This window comes from Salvia miltiorrhiza, chromosome 3 (assembly GCF_028751815.1).
Source record: "Salvia miltiorrhiza cultivar Shanhuang (shh) chromosome 3, IMPLAD_Smil_shh, whole genome shotgun sequence".
NCBI classification, from domain to species: Eukaryota; Viridiplantae; Streptophyta; class Magnoliopsida; order Lamiales; family Lamiaceae; genus Salvia; species Salvia miltiorrhiza.
This window is the reverse complement of record NC_080389.1, coordinates 54,828,275-54,842,831: the sequence shown is the minus strand read 5'-3', so window position 1 is coordinate 54,842,831 and position 14,557 is coordinate 54,828,275. Positions and strand designations below refer to the sequence as shown.

General features: G+C 42.3%; 2 protein-coding genes and 1 non-coding gene across 3 annotated transcripts; all 3 read right to left on the bottom strand.

The window, feature by feature from the left end:
- Positions 1–424: 424 nt before the first annotated feature.
- On the bottom strand, positions 425–3,430 carry LOC131014491 (subtilisin-like protease SBT1.3). Its single transcript, XM_057942482.1, has one exon. It carries the CDS (start codon positions 2,877–2,879, stop codon positions 564–566), a length of 2,316 nt encoding a protein of 771 aa, XP_057798465.1. The 5' UTR covers positions 2,880–3,430; the 3' UTR covers positions 425–563.
- A 6,219-nt stretch (positions 3,431–9,649) lies between these two features.
- Positions 9,650–10,921, bottom strand: LOC131019014 (uncharacterized). Its single transcript, XM_057947701.1, has one exon. The coding sequence runs from the start codon at positions 10,919–10,921 to the stop codon at positions 9,650–9,652; it is 1,272 nt and encodes a 423-aa protein (XP_057803684.1).
- A 2,312-nt stretch (positions 10,922–13,233) lies between these two features.
- Positions 13,234–13,340, bottom strand: LOC131019222 (small nucleolar RNA R71). Its single transcript, XR_009100143.1, has one exon. It is a non-coding gene; the product is annotated as a small nucleolar RNA R71 (small nucleolar RNA).
- Positions 13,341–14,557: the final 1,217 nt, after the last annotated feature.

Here is a 14,557-nt window from a genome sequence, read left to right as displayed (position 1 = left end):
TGTATATGATAAAATAGGAAATTTATAATTATTTTTAATTACTATTATTTTAAATATAGACTATAAAATGTAAAATATGGACTATGAATAGAATCAGTACTTGATTTATCGATGACTGTTACTACTAATGATCGGGCTGGGCCGAAAAATTATGAACTCCTACCAAATCTGAGTTTTAGTAAAAGAAAATTGGTCAAACAAGACTGACAAAAACTTTATTGTGTTTTTAATTATTTGAGCATTTTATGTTCAATCTAAAATTACATCGAGCCTAAAATCTCTGGTCCTACCCCGACTAAAAAGAAAATTGAAGTGAACTTGTTTGTCGGCTCTATCGAAGACTTGTTGCCTCCTCATAACTAAATACACAGCAACAAATCCATTCTCAATTAGTTACTAAAAATTCCTTAAGTAAGAGTGTGAATAAGATGAAAGCGAAATTAAGGAGGTTGGAATTGAACAACTACAGAATGCTAAAATGTAGCTAGAAAAAGCATTTGATTCAATAATTAAGAAAGAAGAGAAACATGTGGAGCTTCTCCTTATTGTGCATGGTGGGTTGCTCATAAGGGCGGCAGCCATGTTATCACCACGGGGCTTCTGACTTTGTGCACCCCATTCTTCCATATAATCGATCCGAATTCAGGAGTGGATTGCCTCGACTTGCTGATGAACGTCACCTTGTATGTTATCTTCTTCACTGCGCTACTGAACTGGAGCGTTGCAGGCTCAACCCTCACGGATGCGCCTTTGAACGCCGACACCACCACGTGGTAGCTCGACACAGGGGGCCCCACATTCGTCGCGGTTCTGTGGAGCGTCACCACTGTCACGTTCGTGCTCTCTGGGAAAACTGCTGAGATGGCCGGATAGTTGAGATCTCCCGCATTGGGCAGGCTGTGCCTGCAACTTCTGTTGGCGAATTTGGTGAATACCAGCAGCTCCGACGACGTCAGCCCCTGAGCGCACAGAAACTCCAAGTACTCCTGTGCTCCTATGTCGTAGATGAGACCAGGGTCGACCGCTTTCACCGGATTTATGTGGCCGGCGCCGTGGTCGTAAGGGGTGGACGGTGTGGCGGAGGAGGCGTCTCTCAGGGGATTCTGCGTGTTGTCATGGATATATGCTGTCGTCATCAACGCCGACTTAATCGCGGCGGGGCTCCAATTCGGATGCTTCGACTTGATCAGCGCCGCCACGCCGCTCACGTGAGGGCAGGACATTGATGTGCCGGAGAGTATGTTGAATTTGGTGCGACGGTGATCTGTCGGCAGGCTTGACGGCCCCAATTCGCCCGTCCAGGCGGCCAGGATGTTCACGCCGGGCGCCACCATGTCGGGCTTCAGTATCTCTAGGGAGAGGATGTTTGGTCCTCTTGATGAAAATGCCGCCACCACGGGTGATGGTCTGATTTTCAGATTCGTTCCCAGAAATGAGAGTGTTGCGGTGGCGTTCCGGTGGGCGGCGTAGTGCTGCTTTATCAGCTTTCCTGTTGACTCACCTACTGCCACGGCGGGAAGGAGATGGCAGTCGGCGACAAGCTCCTCTCCGTTGGTGGCGGTGTTGGACAGAATCATGCCTACTCCGCCGGCGTCTTTCACTACCTGACCTTTTTCGACTCGGGGGCTAATGCCTCTGTCGCATATCACGATTTTTCCGGCGACGGAGTGGCGGTCGAGAGTGCCTTCCAAGCACATTGAGCTCGGCGTTAGATTGCTTGAGTTGCTCCCGTGGTAGACTAACGGATACTGTTTGTTTGGGGAAAGATTTCGACGACCTTTGTAGAGCGAGGCTCCGGTCAGATACCGACCTGTTCCGAGCTTAATTGTAGCCGGAAAATCTCTGTCCATGGTGCTGGCGCCGACGGTGGTCACCCAGGGCGAGACGTTGGTGAGGCTGATGGGGTCAGGGCCGCCGTTGCCGGCTGAGCACGACACGAACACGCCCTTCTCCATCGCCCCGAAAGCGCCCACGGAGAGGCTGTCGCGGAAATACGACGAGATTCCGCCGCCCAACGAGATGGACAGAACGTTGACGCCGTCAGCGACGGCTCGATCGACGGCGGAGAGGATGTCGGAGCTGAAGCAGCCTCCGGTCCAGCAAACCTTGTAGGCGGCGATCCTGGCCCCTGGCGCCATCCCTCGGGCAGTACCGTAAGCATAGCCCATGAGATTGGCGCCTTGCACGGGAGCGCCGGCTACGGTGGCGGCAGTGTGCGTGCCGTGGCCGTCTTGGTCCCTGGGCGACTTGTACTCCTCCTGCTCGTTGATCTTGCCGGAGGCGGCCTCGTATCCCCGGTAGAACACTCTGGCTCCCACGATCTTCCTGTTGCAGTGGCGCTTGGTGAAGCCGCGGCCGACTTCGCAGGCGCCTCTCCAGTGGGCGGGCACGGGCGTCATGCCCGTGTCGTTGAAGCTGGGGCTCTCCGGCCACACGCCGGTGTCCAGCACGCCGACCACCACGTCGTAGTCGGATGGCTTGTAGGATAGCGTGGTTGTGCTTGTGCTGTCTTGGCGTTCGAGGCCGAGGAAGAGAGGGCTTCTCGTGGTGTGGAGCTGGTACACGGTGTCCGGGAACACCGCCATCACGCCGTCGTGTCGTTGCAGTCTCTCGGCCTCCTCGGCGCTTAGCCGGGCGGCGACGCCGTGGAATGCGGTCTGGTAGCTGTAGATTATCCTATCCGCACCTCCTGCATCGCCGCCTTCTGTGTTGATTGCTGATTTGATCATTGATGAATACCAGTGATCGTGGTCGTTGAACTCCTGCGGCTTTGCCCATTTATCCATGTATATTATGTATGTGGCAGTGGATGGGCTGCTGCTTGCTACACACCTCAACAAAACTACAAGGAAACACCATTTTCCTATAATTTCGGCCATTTTCGCTGCCGGAAATGTTTACAGAAAATGGAAAAAGGAGTGAATGTGAGAGTGCGTAAAATTGAGAGAGAAAGAGTGGTTTAGTTGTGTTGTTGGAAGGTAATAAATTGAGGTGGTTGCTTCATCAATGCATCATTAGAATTAGGTCGCAAAACTGAGTTGTGAAAGTATCTTTTTTTTCATGGCCTTTTCAGACTAACTGAACTACCAAAACCCCCAAACGATTTATGCTCAGTTCAGCTCATGCTGCAAAATGCGATTACTCACTAGATTCCGAGGTACAAGTATTCTGGCACAAGGTATTTTCGAGTCTGCAACTTGGAGTTTAATGCAATGTGGCCTTCTAATTTCTCCTATTTTTCTTTCATTTAGGTATAACTGCGAAATAGAACGCATCTCATATGAATTCAAAATGTACATTCATTGTGTGCTGTGTTGGCATAGCGGTAGGTGGTTAATGCCCAAAGCCTGAGGTCCTAGGTTCGAGTCTGCTTTGATACGGTCATTAAATTTCTTTATTTACTTATATAATTTATTCAAAAAAATTATACATTCCTTTAATTCGGGAAGGATCTTTCATTAATACTTGGAGCGTGTTTGTTTTGAGATATAAGAAATAGATTAGTTTTATTTATCACCTTATACATTGTTTGCTTTGATGTGATAAAAAAATTAGAACAAACTTATAAACTTTCAGGCAACACATTTTTCTTAGGCAATGTATAGTTTGATACCTAAGGGATGGTGTTATGATTTTATATCATCTTATAAAAAGTAAGATAAATATATTATTCTTCAAAATGAATAAATATAAAAATATGATCCTTATTTAAATGATAGATATAAATAGCTCATTATATTATCTCTTTATCTAAAGGGATAAAAAGTACTTCAAGGGTGTTATCTCTAGGCAGTTTCGGGAGGGCAAAATTTATGGACTATTTTTCTTCCTAAACAAGATTAGTACTCCTTTAAATTTGTATCTTCTCAATTATTTGGTGGAACTTACTAATAATTTCACTTTATTTGCAAAAGCCAAAGTAGTACGTAGGGCGCAGTCAATTGAATGTAGGCAGCACATTACAGTGGTTATGGGTTGCCATTCTGTATTTCGTTAAGTCATAACTAATTCCACGAGCTCATTTTCATCTCAAAACATGTATATATATATATATATAATTCTTTTTTCTTTTTTTCTTTTTTTGCTTAATTGCCTTAATCAGGTGTTCCGGATAGTATTCATGTCATGTGGTCTATTTCTTTTCTCCAAATTGTCCAAACTTTGCTCGACTAATATTGGAAGACGACCATCCAACTCATATTTATTATTTTCATATACTACATTTTTTTAACACATGAGCTTTCATTTATTTATTTATTTTGGTAAATTAATAGTATTAAATAAAGAAATTTAAAGGTCGCGCCACAGGGGACTCGAACTCAAGACCTTTGATCGTATGCATTAACTTCTTACCGCTTAACCAACACACGCACATTATTTATTTATTTATTTGATAGTACTTCTTCCGTCCACGAATTAAAGCTCCATTTGAGGGTGGACATGAAGACTAAAAAAACTGAAAAAATATGTTGTAGGTGAAATATAAGAGTAGTTGACTAAAGTGATAAAGGTAGTTAATTAAAGATCAAAGGTGTTGTGTGGTGGGTCCACTAGTGATAAAGTGTAGTAAATATATAATATAAAAATGATAAAATTGTTGTAAGGTGGGTTCATTAATGGCAAAGGGTAGTAAATATAGAAAAAAAGAAGAGTAAAAAAATACAAAAAAGCACACTAAAACTTTAATTGATGAACAAAAAATTAAATTTAAGTAGAATTTTAATTCGTGAACGGAGTGAGTATATCACAACGTGGACCCTCGCTAATCGCTATATTTCACAAGATGTCGGCTACAAATATCATGAAGGGGTTAAGGTGGGTAGTAGGGTTGCGGACAGCAAGATATTTTTTATTTTTTATTTTTTATGTCTACTGTGTAGTACTCAACTTTATAGTACTTGATTGCGTGTTTTCTTGATGAGGATTAAAATGGCCCGTATATAATTATTGACATCATCTTCCACGATAAGGTAGATAAATTCGAATCTGCACAATAATGGTTTAGCTTTATGCAAATATAATTGCAAAATTAGTGTACAATGCGATAGTTTGTTTTTCTCTCTCAAAAGAACCTTTCACTCTACTAATATTCCAACTGCATTTTCAGAAAGCTAAAACCATTATTGCCTAGATTTCTTTTGCTTTCACACACTCACTCGCACACGATCTCTCACTCTCCTTCTCTCTCGTATTCTCCGTTCTTCCGTTTCGCCTTCACGCTCATAACACTTTAGGATTCCGATCGTCTACTAGTCCCGCTAGCCCGGACGTCCATCGCTCCTCACTCCACAACCCTCAATAGCTCTACCTCCAAAGATCGAGACATCTCGATCTTCCGGATATACCATTTATCACTATCTCTTTTCTATTATTTATTATTTCATTAAATTACTTACGTCTGTTACTTATATTAATTCACTGACTTGGGCGTCGGAGGCCCATCCATCGACACCCTCACCGGTGTTCATCGGAGGGCTCTACTGTTGCTTGCGATTTTAGATTGCTAGTGCTCGTTGATCCATACGTGACTGACGTCACTTCCGTAATTGTTAGATTAATCCACAACACCATTCAAATTTGAAATCAAATTGAAATTTATTTCAAATTGAAATCTTGCTTTTTAGCCATATTTGGTTGGACTTTTTCAGAGCTTAAAAAGGGATTCAATTAATTAAATCTGTTACTTGTTTGGTTTGGTTTGATTTGGGTAACTCAATCACTCAATTCGTTAATCCTCAAAATAGAGGAGGAAAAAAACAAAAACAAAAACAAAAAAAGAATCCTCACTAGTGATTCATTTATATTGTTGAACCAAACACCTCAATAAAAGCAATACTTATTGTTACCATTTTTCCCATTTATTTGATTTCATTCTCTTTTCATTCCTCTACTTGAACCAAACAAGCACTTAATATAGTGTCGACATAAGTTAATTTAAATTCAAACTATATTTCCTAATTATCAACTATATTCTGGATATCAAAATAGTTTTTTGAATTATGAACTTATTTAAAACAAAAGATTAACCGAAACCGAACCGAACGTTCCATTGTATAAACCGAGCCGAACCGATATTGGTTCGAAAACCGATCTAAACCGAACCATCAAAAACCGATCGGTTTCGGTCGGTTTTTCGAACCGACCGACGAGAAGGGGGAAAGAGAGGGCGGCGCACTGTGCTGCATCGACGAATAGGGAAAGTCAAGACACAGATGGTGGCGCTGTCGTTCGTCGCCGCTGCTGTTGGCGGCGAGGGGGAGAAGGGTGGGAGAAGTAGCGAAGGGTGAGAAGAGCGTCGCAGGAGAAGCCGGGAGTGGCGCCGGTCTGCTGCTGCTGCGTCAGCGTGGCCCAAGTGGGCTCCTGCGCGGCCGCGCTGGCCTACTGCTAGTCGCCGGCGGGGATGAGTGGTGGCGCCCGGCGCGGCGCCGCATTTTAGGGGGGAGGAAGGAAGGCTGCTATGCGACTGCCAAGGCTAGAGAAAAAGGAAGGCAGCAGATGTTTCTAATTCAAGCCCAGAAAATGAGAAATGAATAGATTTAGGGTTTCTAGTTTCTACTACCATTTAGTATATTAAATTAAATTAAATAATATAATTAATAATATATTATATATATATATATCATGATCGGTTCGGTTCGGTTCATAACCGAACCAAAACTAAAAAACCGACAACCGAACCGATAATGATCGGTTTTTAAGTATAAAAACCGAACCGAACCGATAACCATAAATTCTAAAACCGAACCGAACCAGAAATGATCGGTTCGGTCGGTTTTTTCGGTTCAGTCGGTTCTATGCTCAACCCTAAACTCAATCACTCAATTCGCTAATCCTCAAAATAGAGGAGGAAAAAAACAAAAACAAAAACAAAAAAAGAATCCTCACTAGTGATTCATTTTTATTGTTGAACCAAACACCTCAATAAAAGCAATACTTATTGTTACCATTTTTCCCATTTATTTGATTTCATTCCTCTACTTGAACCAAACAAGCACTTAATATAGTGTCGACATAAGTTAATTTAAATTCAAACTATATTTCCTAATTATCAACTATATTCTGGATATCAAAATAGTTTTTTGAATTATGAACTTATTTAAAACAAAAGATTAATCAGTTACAAAATTAACTCTCTCTAAGAAATATGAATGACTCAGTTACAAAATAAATAAATAAGTAAAATATATAATCCTACGACATTATAATTTGGGATATATTTAATTTGCACCTAAGCAAATTTTGGTGTTAATATTTAGCGAGATATACAAGTTCTATGAAATTTATAATCTTTTCATATAAATATGTGTTAACAAGCTTAAATAATACATAGTTGTTCTAACATTTTACTCCATGGATATTTCATCTCTAATAACTAGTGCGCGGATTATTGGGTGCGACCGTCGCATCCCATGCGACGGGTCGACCCGCGCCCAAAACCCGTCCTCCTGACCCGGATCCCTGACCCGCGTGTGTTTGACCCATGTTCCTAATTATTACATTTGTTTATAATAATTGTTACTTTTAATAAACATAATATGTACATTTGTACACATAAATATATATTTATGTTAATATAAGTAGTTAATATCAATATTATGAAGAAATATAATATTTTAAAAACATTACCTTTCTTTATAATAATAATAATAATAATTTTTATTATAATAATAATTAATTTTTATTACAATAATAATTACAATTAATATAATATTTTTGAAACATTACATTTCTCCATATCAAATATTATTTTTTATTATAACAATGATTACTTTTAATAAGCATAAATAATTACATTATTATTTGATCAAATAATTATTATCGTACGAAAAAATAATTATTGATATGTATAATGTTTTATATTGAATGAAGGTAAATATTTATATTAACATAAGTATACATTTGTGCGACCAAATGTATATCTTATGCTTATTAAAAGTAAATACTCCTATTAGGGTTTAGTGTTCATGTTTAGGGTTTAGCTTACAGGGTTTAGGGTTTAGTTTACAGAATTTAGGGTTTAGAAAATATAATACTTTATATTAAATGAAGATAAATACTTATATTTATATAAGTATACATTTGTGCGAACAAATGTATATGTCATGCTTATTAAAAGTAACAATTATTATAAACAAATATAATAATTTAGGATTCCGGGTTTCGGGTCTAGAGCACGGGCCGGGTCGGGCGCGGGTCGGGGCCGACCCTAACTAGTGATATAGTTAGACCACACATTATTTTGTACAAAATGCTTCGGATAACAAAAGAAGTTAAAAATATAATGGAAGCAGATGTAGAATTTGTGTTCCCCAAGATTTAGCCGGGAACCAGGCTGTAATGTAGGGTGAATAATATGAGCTTTGTTATATAATCAATGGTGACAAAATTGTACTTGATAGTTGATGCCATTTTCCTTCACCGCGAAGTGTCTTTTTGTGAGTGGAAATGCTTTTCCATCAATCGTATGTTTGGTTGAAGCGATAATACCAAATACATGTGAAGCTCGTACTGCCACTTCCGCAACCGCAAATATGAATACCATATTTGTTTAATCAGCCTACACCACGAACACCACTATTTCATCAATTATATCTTTGGAAATTGGAAATACAAGCCCAAAAAAAAATAAAGATTCTATCCTAAGAATTAATTAATTAAAATTTAGCAACAAGGCCGATGAGGCCTTGCTCTAATGGCAAAGTTGAGGCATCCAATAACTCTCATTTGTGAGAGGTCTTGGGTTCAATCCCGCTCATTTTATGTGGTGATGTATTGTTGTTGTATTATATTGTTTGATGTTATGGTCCCACACGCATGGCTTTTTCTCGTGATTAATCCAACAACAAACACTTTTCTAACTAATTGAAATGGGCGTGATGCAATATCTTTGAAAAAACATAACGGCGGAGACCTAGAGGGGACAACACCGTGAGAGCAAAAAGAGACATGAAAGGTGCAGGAGCTCCAGGGCTGGAGCCCCATGACAATCAAAAGTCAAAAGCATCATCCTCAGTATGAATATCAGAATCCATGATGTCCCCCCAACGTTGAGTAGAGACCGTCGTCATCGCAAGACCGGTTGCATCCTTAAGAGCAGAAATAGTAAACGCGGAAAGAGTAAGACCTTTGACCGTGGCTTCTTGGATCTTACTCTGGAAAACCGATATATCTGAAGGCAGGCAACCGTTGGGGCTCTGAATAGCAGGATGTCGTAGCCGGTGCTTTATAGAGGTATCAGAGACCCCCCTTTTCCCAGATTGCTTTGTAGCGCCCTTAGGGTGCCCACGGCCGCGGTTGACGTCTGTCGTAGGAGCTTCGGTGAGCTCAGCCATAACAGGCGTATCAAGCACAGTAGAGGTTTGTTGAACTGACGAGTCTGAAGCTGGGCGAGCCTGATCAAGAGGCAAAGCTCGCTCCCCGAGCCCACTGGAGTAGGAGATTGCTGATCGCCAGTTGCTTGAGCTGAGTTGGAAGGAGTCATGGCTATATCGGAGATAGTTCCCGAGGTAATATCGTTAGCATCATCAACCATATGTTCGGAAACATCGTCATTAAATTCTAAATTTTCCGGAACGGATAAAGAATTGGAACTAGATTCTGCCATACCATGCGGAGGGACGTTCGTAACAGACGAATGCCCCTTAGTGGTTTAAAAAATATCCGCAGAGAGATAATCAATTTTTCCATCAGCCTCACTTCCCTGAGCTTGTGGTTCAGCGGTTTGATCTAAGCCAGGTTCCGCAGCTGTGACGGCATCGGCCTCTTTTCCCAAAACCACAAGAGCATCAAAGGAATTACCATTCCTATTCGGATCGGTGTGAGAAGGAGTTTGCTCGGCAGCCTTGTTAACACTCCTATTCGGATCAGTAGATGGGGTATGCTCAACTCTATGCCATCCTGGATTATTCTTATTGCGAGCTTTAACCTTCTTGAACTCTCCGTCCAGATTAGTGTCCGGAATCGGGGGAGAATTATTCTCAACAGAGGAGCTTTTCCTACAATCATTAGTAGTATGGCCAATGATATGACAAGAATGACAATAGTAAGGTAAATTTTCATACCCGAACTCAACCTCAAACGAACGATCGCCGCATTTAACATCAATATAGTCGGGAACCTCTGCCGTAATATCCATCTCAATGAGCACACGGGCAAAATGACCTACGAAGGCATTCGCAGATTGGGCATCAATCTTAATAGGCGCTCCCACATGAAGAGCGATGCCAGAAATCACTTCAGGATGCCAAAATTCATAAGGCAAATGAAAAATACGGATCCAAACTTGAGCTAAAATGGCAGTGGCTTTGTAAGGATCGAATAAAGGTACCCAAGCCTGAAGGCGAAGCATCCCCGAGAGAAGACGCCAAGAGGGCTTGCCATTAGCAACCGCAAAATCCAAGGCCGAAGAAAAACGCATCGTAAAGTATCCCTTGCCAAGAGGAACAATATGCCAAGGATCGTTGGTCTTCCAAAGAATACCGAGTTCTTTATGCAGGTCATGAGCAAATCTAGGCGAATCTCCCTTATGAAGAAGCAGCCGACCATGAAGAGCGTGCTCAAATTTCTTAGTCTGACGTTGATGGAATTGCGGCGAAAGAATCGGGCAAGGTTTGTCGTCCACAATGGATGGCTTGAGCGCCGTGAAATTGTGAGCGGGAACATCAGCAGAGCGCATGATATTTTGTGTAAGAGATGAAGCATACGAAACCCTAAAAGGGTTCGGTTCAGGTGGTGGCGGTGCCCTGTCGTTCCTAGCCGTCTGAGACACAGGCTGTTCCGGGCCATACAAAGTCACAGGAAGCTGCTCCGGGTCTGAGGCTGAAATCTGATGCACTGCGTTCTTCAACAGTAACTGCTGCGGCCGGGTCAGTGAAGGAGCCCTAGGCTGTTCCAAAACTCCAGCAGAAATAGGCTGGACCATATAGATTGAATCTCCGGGAAGAGGAGACTTCCCAAATCAGAACTCATCGAGGCTGACGAGTCACTGGCAGCAGGCGAAGACACCCCACAGATAGGGGCAAATGGCATTGACAAACATGGATTTCATACCTCAATATCACACGAATTGTTGTCATTTTTCCCCATGAATTGATTGCATATATGTGTTTGTATCCCAATTTTGAGTATTTATGAAGTTTTGATTGCTTGGTATAGTTTTTGAGTATTTTCAGGGCAAATCAAGAGTTGATTGGAGAATTGTGAGAGCATAGGATTGAAGTACGTCTCGAGAGGAATCCATGAGCGTGAACGGCGCCCGAATCAGAGCTCGGACGAGGGAGAACGGGGCCGACAAAGTCAGCCGCGCACAGAGGCCGCGGCCGCGGTCACGCGTCGTGGGGAAGGTATCGCCCGCGGTCACCACCCGCGGCCGCGGGGTGGGACCGCGGGCTAAGTGCTCAAGTCCAGGGATGTACCGCGGTCACCACCCGCGGCCGCGGGCTGGGACCGCGGGTCCCCCCACGGTCACCACCCGCGGCCGCGGGGCGGGACCGCGGGTTCCCTGAGTTTCGCCCACGTTTGAGCACCACGGGCGCGGGCCATGACCGCGGGAAAAGAGCGGAGTCGCGTTTTTTCAACCCTTAAACCCCATTTTTCCCCTTTTTCTCTCATTATTCTTCTTCTCCATCACTCATCTTCCCCAACACTCCACACACAAAAACCCTAGCCTCCTTTAACACACCCATCTACCATTGAAGACCATTGAAGAGAAGAGAAGGAAGAAGAAGCTCATAAATAGGATTTGTCATTTCTTACTCTCTCTTTCATTATGTACACCTTTAACTTTGATTTATTGTGTTTGAACATGTTAGGCTAAATTTCTCTTTGATTTGGGGATTAGGCTAGATGATTATTGTAATGGATTGATTATTTATGCTCAATATAAATCTTGTTTGTTCATTTGCACATTATCTTTTCAAACCCTTGATTTATTTCTTGTATGGATTGTTGGCCACATTCTATGCATTTCTAATTTGCACTTTGAATCGGGAGAGGATAATTGCAATAGATAAGGTGTTTGAAACATATCAATTCGATAACCGGGAGGTTGAGAGTTGGGTGAGAGTATGTCGATCTTTGTGTGCTTTTGGGAGTTATAGGTTAGAAGTTGACCGGGGACGGCAACTATGACCCGTAATCTACCGTTTTAGTCGTCCGGGAGGGGGCTAAAACCAGTTGGGAGATCACTCTAGATAATTAGGTTCGTCAAGATTAGTATTGAGTTATAATTGAAGTCTTTTTCTTAATCATCGATGCCTAGTCCCTAAATCGCCTTAATCATCTTATTTATCCACTTTGCTTATTTGATTTTTATTTGTCTTTGCACTTGTTAAGTATTTAGTTAGATAATCAAACCAATCACTCAATCATTTAGTCTAAATAGTCGAGTAAAATGAATTAGGATAATCACTAGATTGAACTACTAATCCTTGTGGGATACGACCTTGCTTCCATATATTACAACTACCCGTATACTTGCGGCGTGGTGAAAATAATAGCGAACAAGTTTTTGGCGCCGGTGCCGGGGATTAGTTTAGTTTCTTTGCTTGTGATATTTTGCTTCATTGTGCTTAACTACTTTAGACATTTTACTTGCTTTAATTTTTGTTTTCTATTTTAAGATTGTGTTTTGACTTCTTGTTCTTGTTGGCTGATAGGTAGTGTATGAACACAAGATCTAAGGGTGCACCTCTTATACCTATAAACCTTGAGGTTGAAGCTTTTTGTCGACACAACAAAGCAAGAACAAGAAGAGATAGAGAGTTGGAGGAAGCTATGGCGGAAAATCACGACTTAATCCGTCAACTTCAAATGCAATTAGAAGCCATGCAAGGGAAAATCAATGAGCAAGAAGCTCTAAGAAATACACCTCCACCACCACCTATTAGCAATATGTTCCAACCCATTGTCCAACAAGGAGGAGTGAATGCCCCGAGAATCAACGCCACAAATTTTGAGCTCAAGCCGGCCCTCATAAATATGGTACAACAAAACCAATTCGCCGGTCTTTCCCAAGATGACCCGAATGGACATCTTGGAAACTTCTTGGAGATATGCGGCACCATCAAGATGAATGGAGTCCCGGAGGATGCCATTCGACTTCGACTTTTCCCCTTTTCGCTAAGGGGCATGGCCAAGACATGGTACCAATCTTTAGAGGGTGGTTCTATCACTACATGGGAGAACATGGCTCAAAAGTTTCTCAACAAGTTCTACCCTCCGGGTAAAACCATGAAGATGAAGAAGGACATAGTCCAATTTCACCAATTTGATGGAGAATCCTTCTACGAAGCTTGGGAGAGATTCAAAGAGATGCTAAGGAAGTGCCCTAACCATGGTTTAGATCAAAACACAATCATTTGTGTATTCTACACCGGGTGTAGTGGTGAGATGCAAAGAGACATGAATGCATCGGCCAATGGAGCATTGTTGGAGAAAAGCCACGCGGAGGCCGCTCACATCATAGAGAACTTGGCCACCAATTGCCATCAATTCCCAACGGAGAGGATCATCTTGAAGAAGGTGGCGGCTACAACAAGCTCGGATCCGATAGCTCTTTTGACGGCTCAATTGACCGCCATGAATAGCAAGATTGATGCTATATCAATGTCAAGGGTAGAGCCCGTGGTTGAAGAACAAACTAGCTTCGAGGATGTGAACTACATCAACAACAACAACAACCGAGGCTATGCGAACTTCCGGCCCCAACAACAAGGTGGCTACCAAGGGCAAGGGCAATACACTCAAGGATTCCAACCTAACCGCCACCCTAACCTCTCCTATAGCAATCCAAACAATTTCTTGCAACCACCGCCCGGATTTGCGGTGAGCCATGGCATGATCAAGGAAGAGAAGAAGCTCAACCTTGAAGAAATATTGATGAAGTTCATGACCACGACTCAAGCTCACATGACAAGAACGGATGAGAAGTTAGAGGCTCAAGCCAAGCAATTGAAAATGCTTGAGATACAAGTGGGACAAATTGCCGAGTCTATAAACAATCAACACCAACAAGAGCAATTCCCAAGCAACACAATCGTGAATCCCAAGGAGCATTGCAAGGCCATTGCTCTAAGGAGTGGGACAACATATGAAGAGCCCAAGATGCCCGACGAAGAAGATAGAAGTGGTGTTGTGGTTGAAGTTGGAGATGGCAACCCTTCAAAGGAACAAGGAGATAGAGGAAAGAAGAAGGAGGTGTACGTGGCTCCACCACCTTATTGCCCACCAATCCCTTTTCCTCAAAGACATCAAAAGAAGAATGTGGAGAATGAATTCTCCAAGTTTCTTGAGATTTTTCGAAAGGTGCACATCAACATTCCACTTATTGAAGCTTTGAAACAAATGCCCTCCTATGCAAAGTTCCTAAAGGAGGTCATATCAAACAAGAGGAAGATGGGAGAGAATGAGACGGTCAATCTAACCGAAGAATGTAGTGCCGTTCTCCAAAGAAAAATCCCCACCAAGATCAAGGACCCCGGGAGCTTCACAATCCCTTGTGATATTGGGAATGATCGTTTTGGGAAAGCTTTGTGTGATTTGGGAGCAAGTATAAATT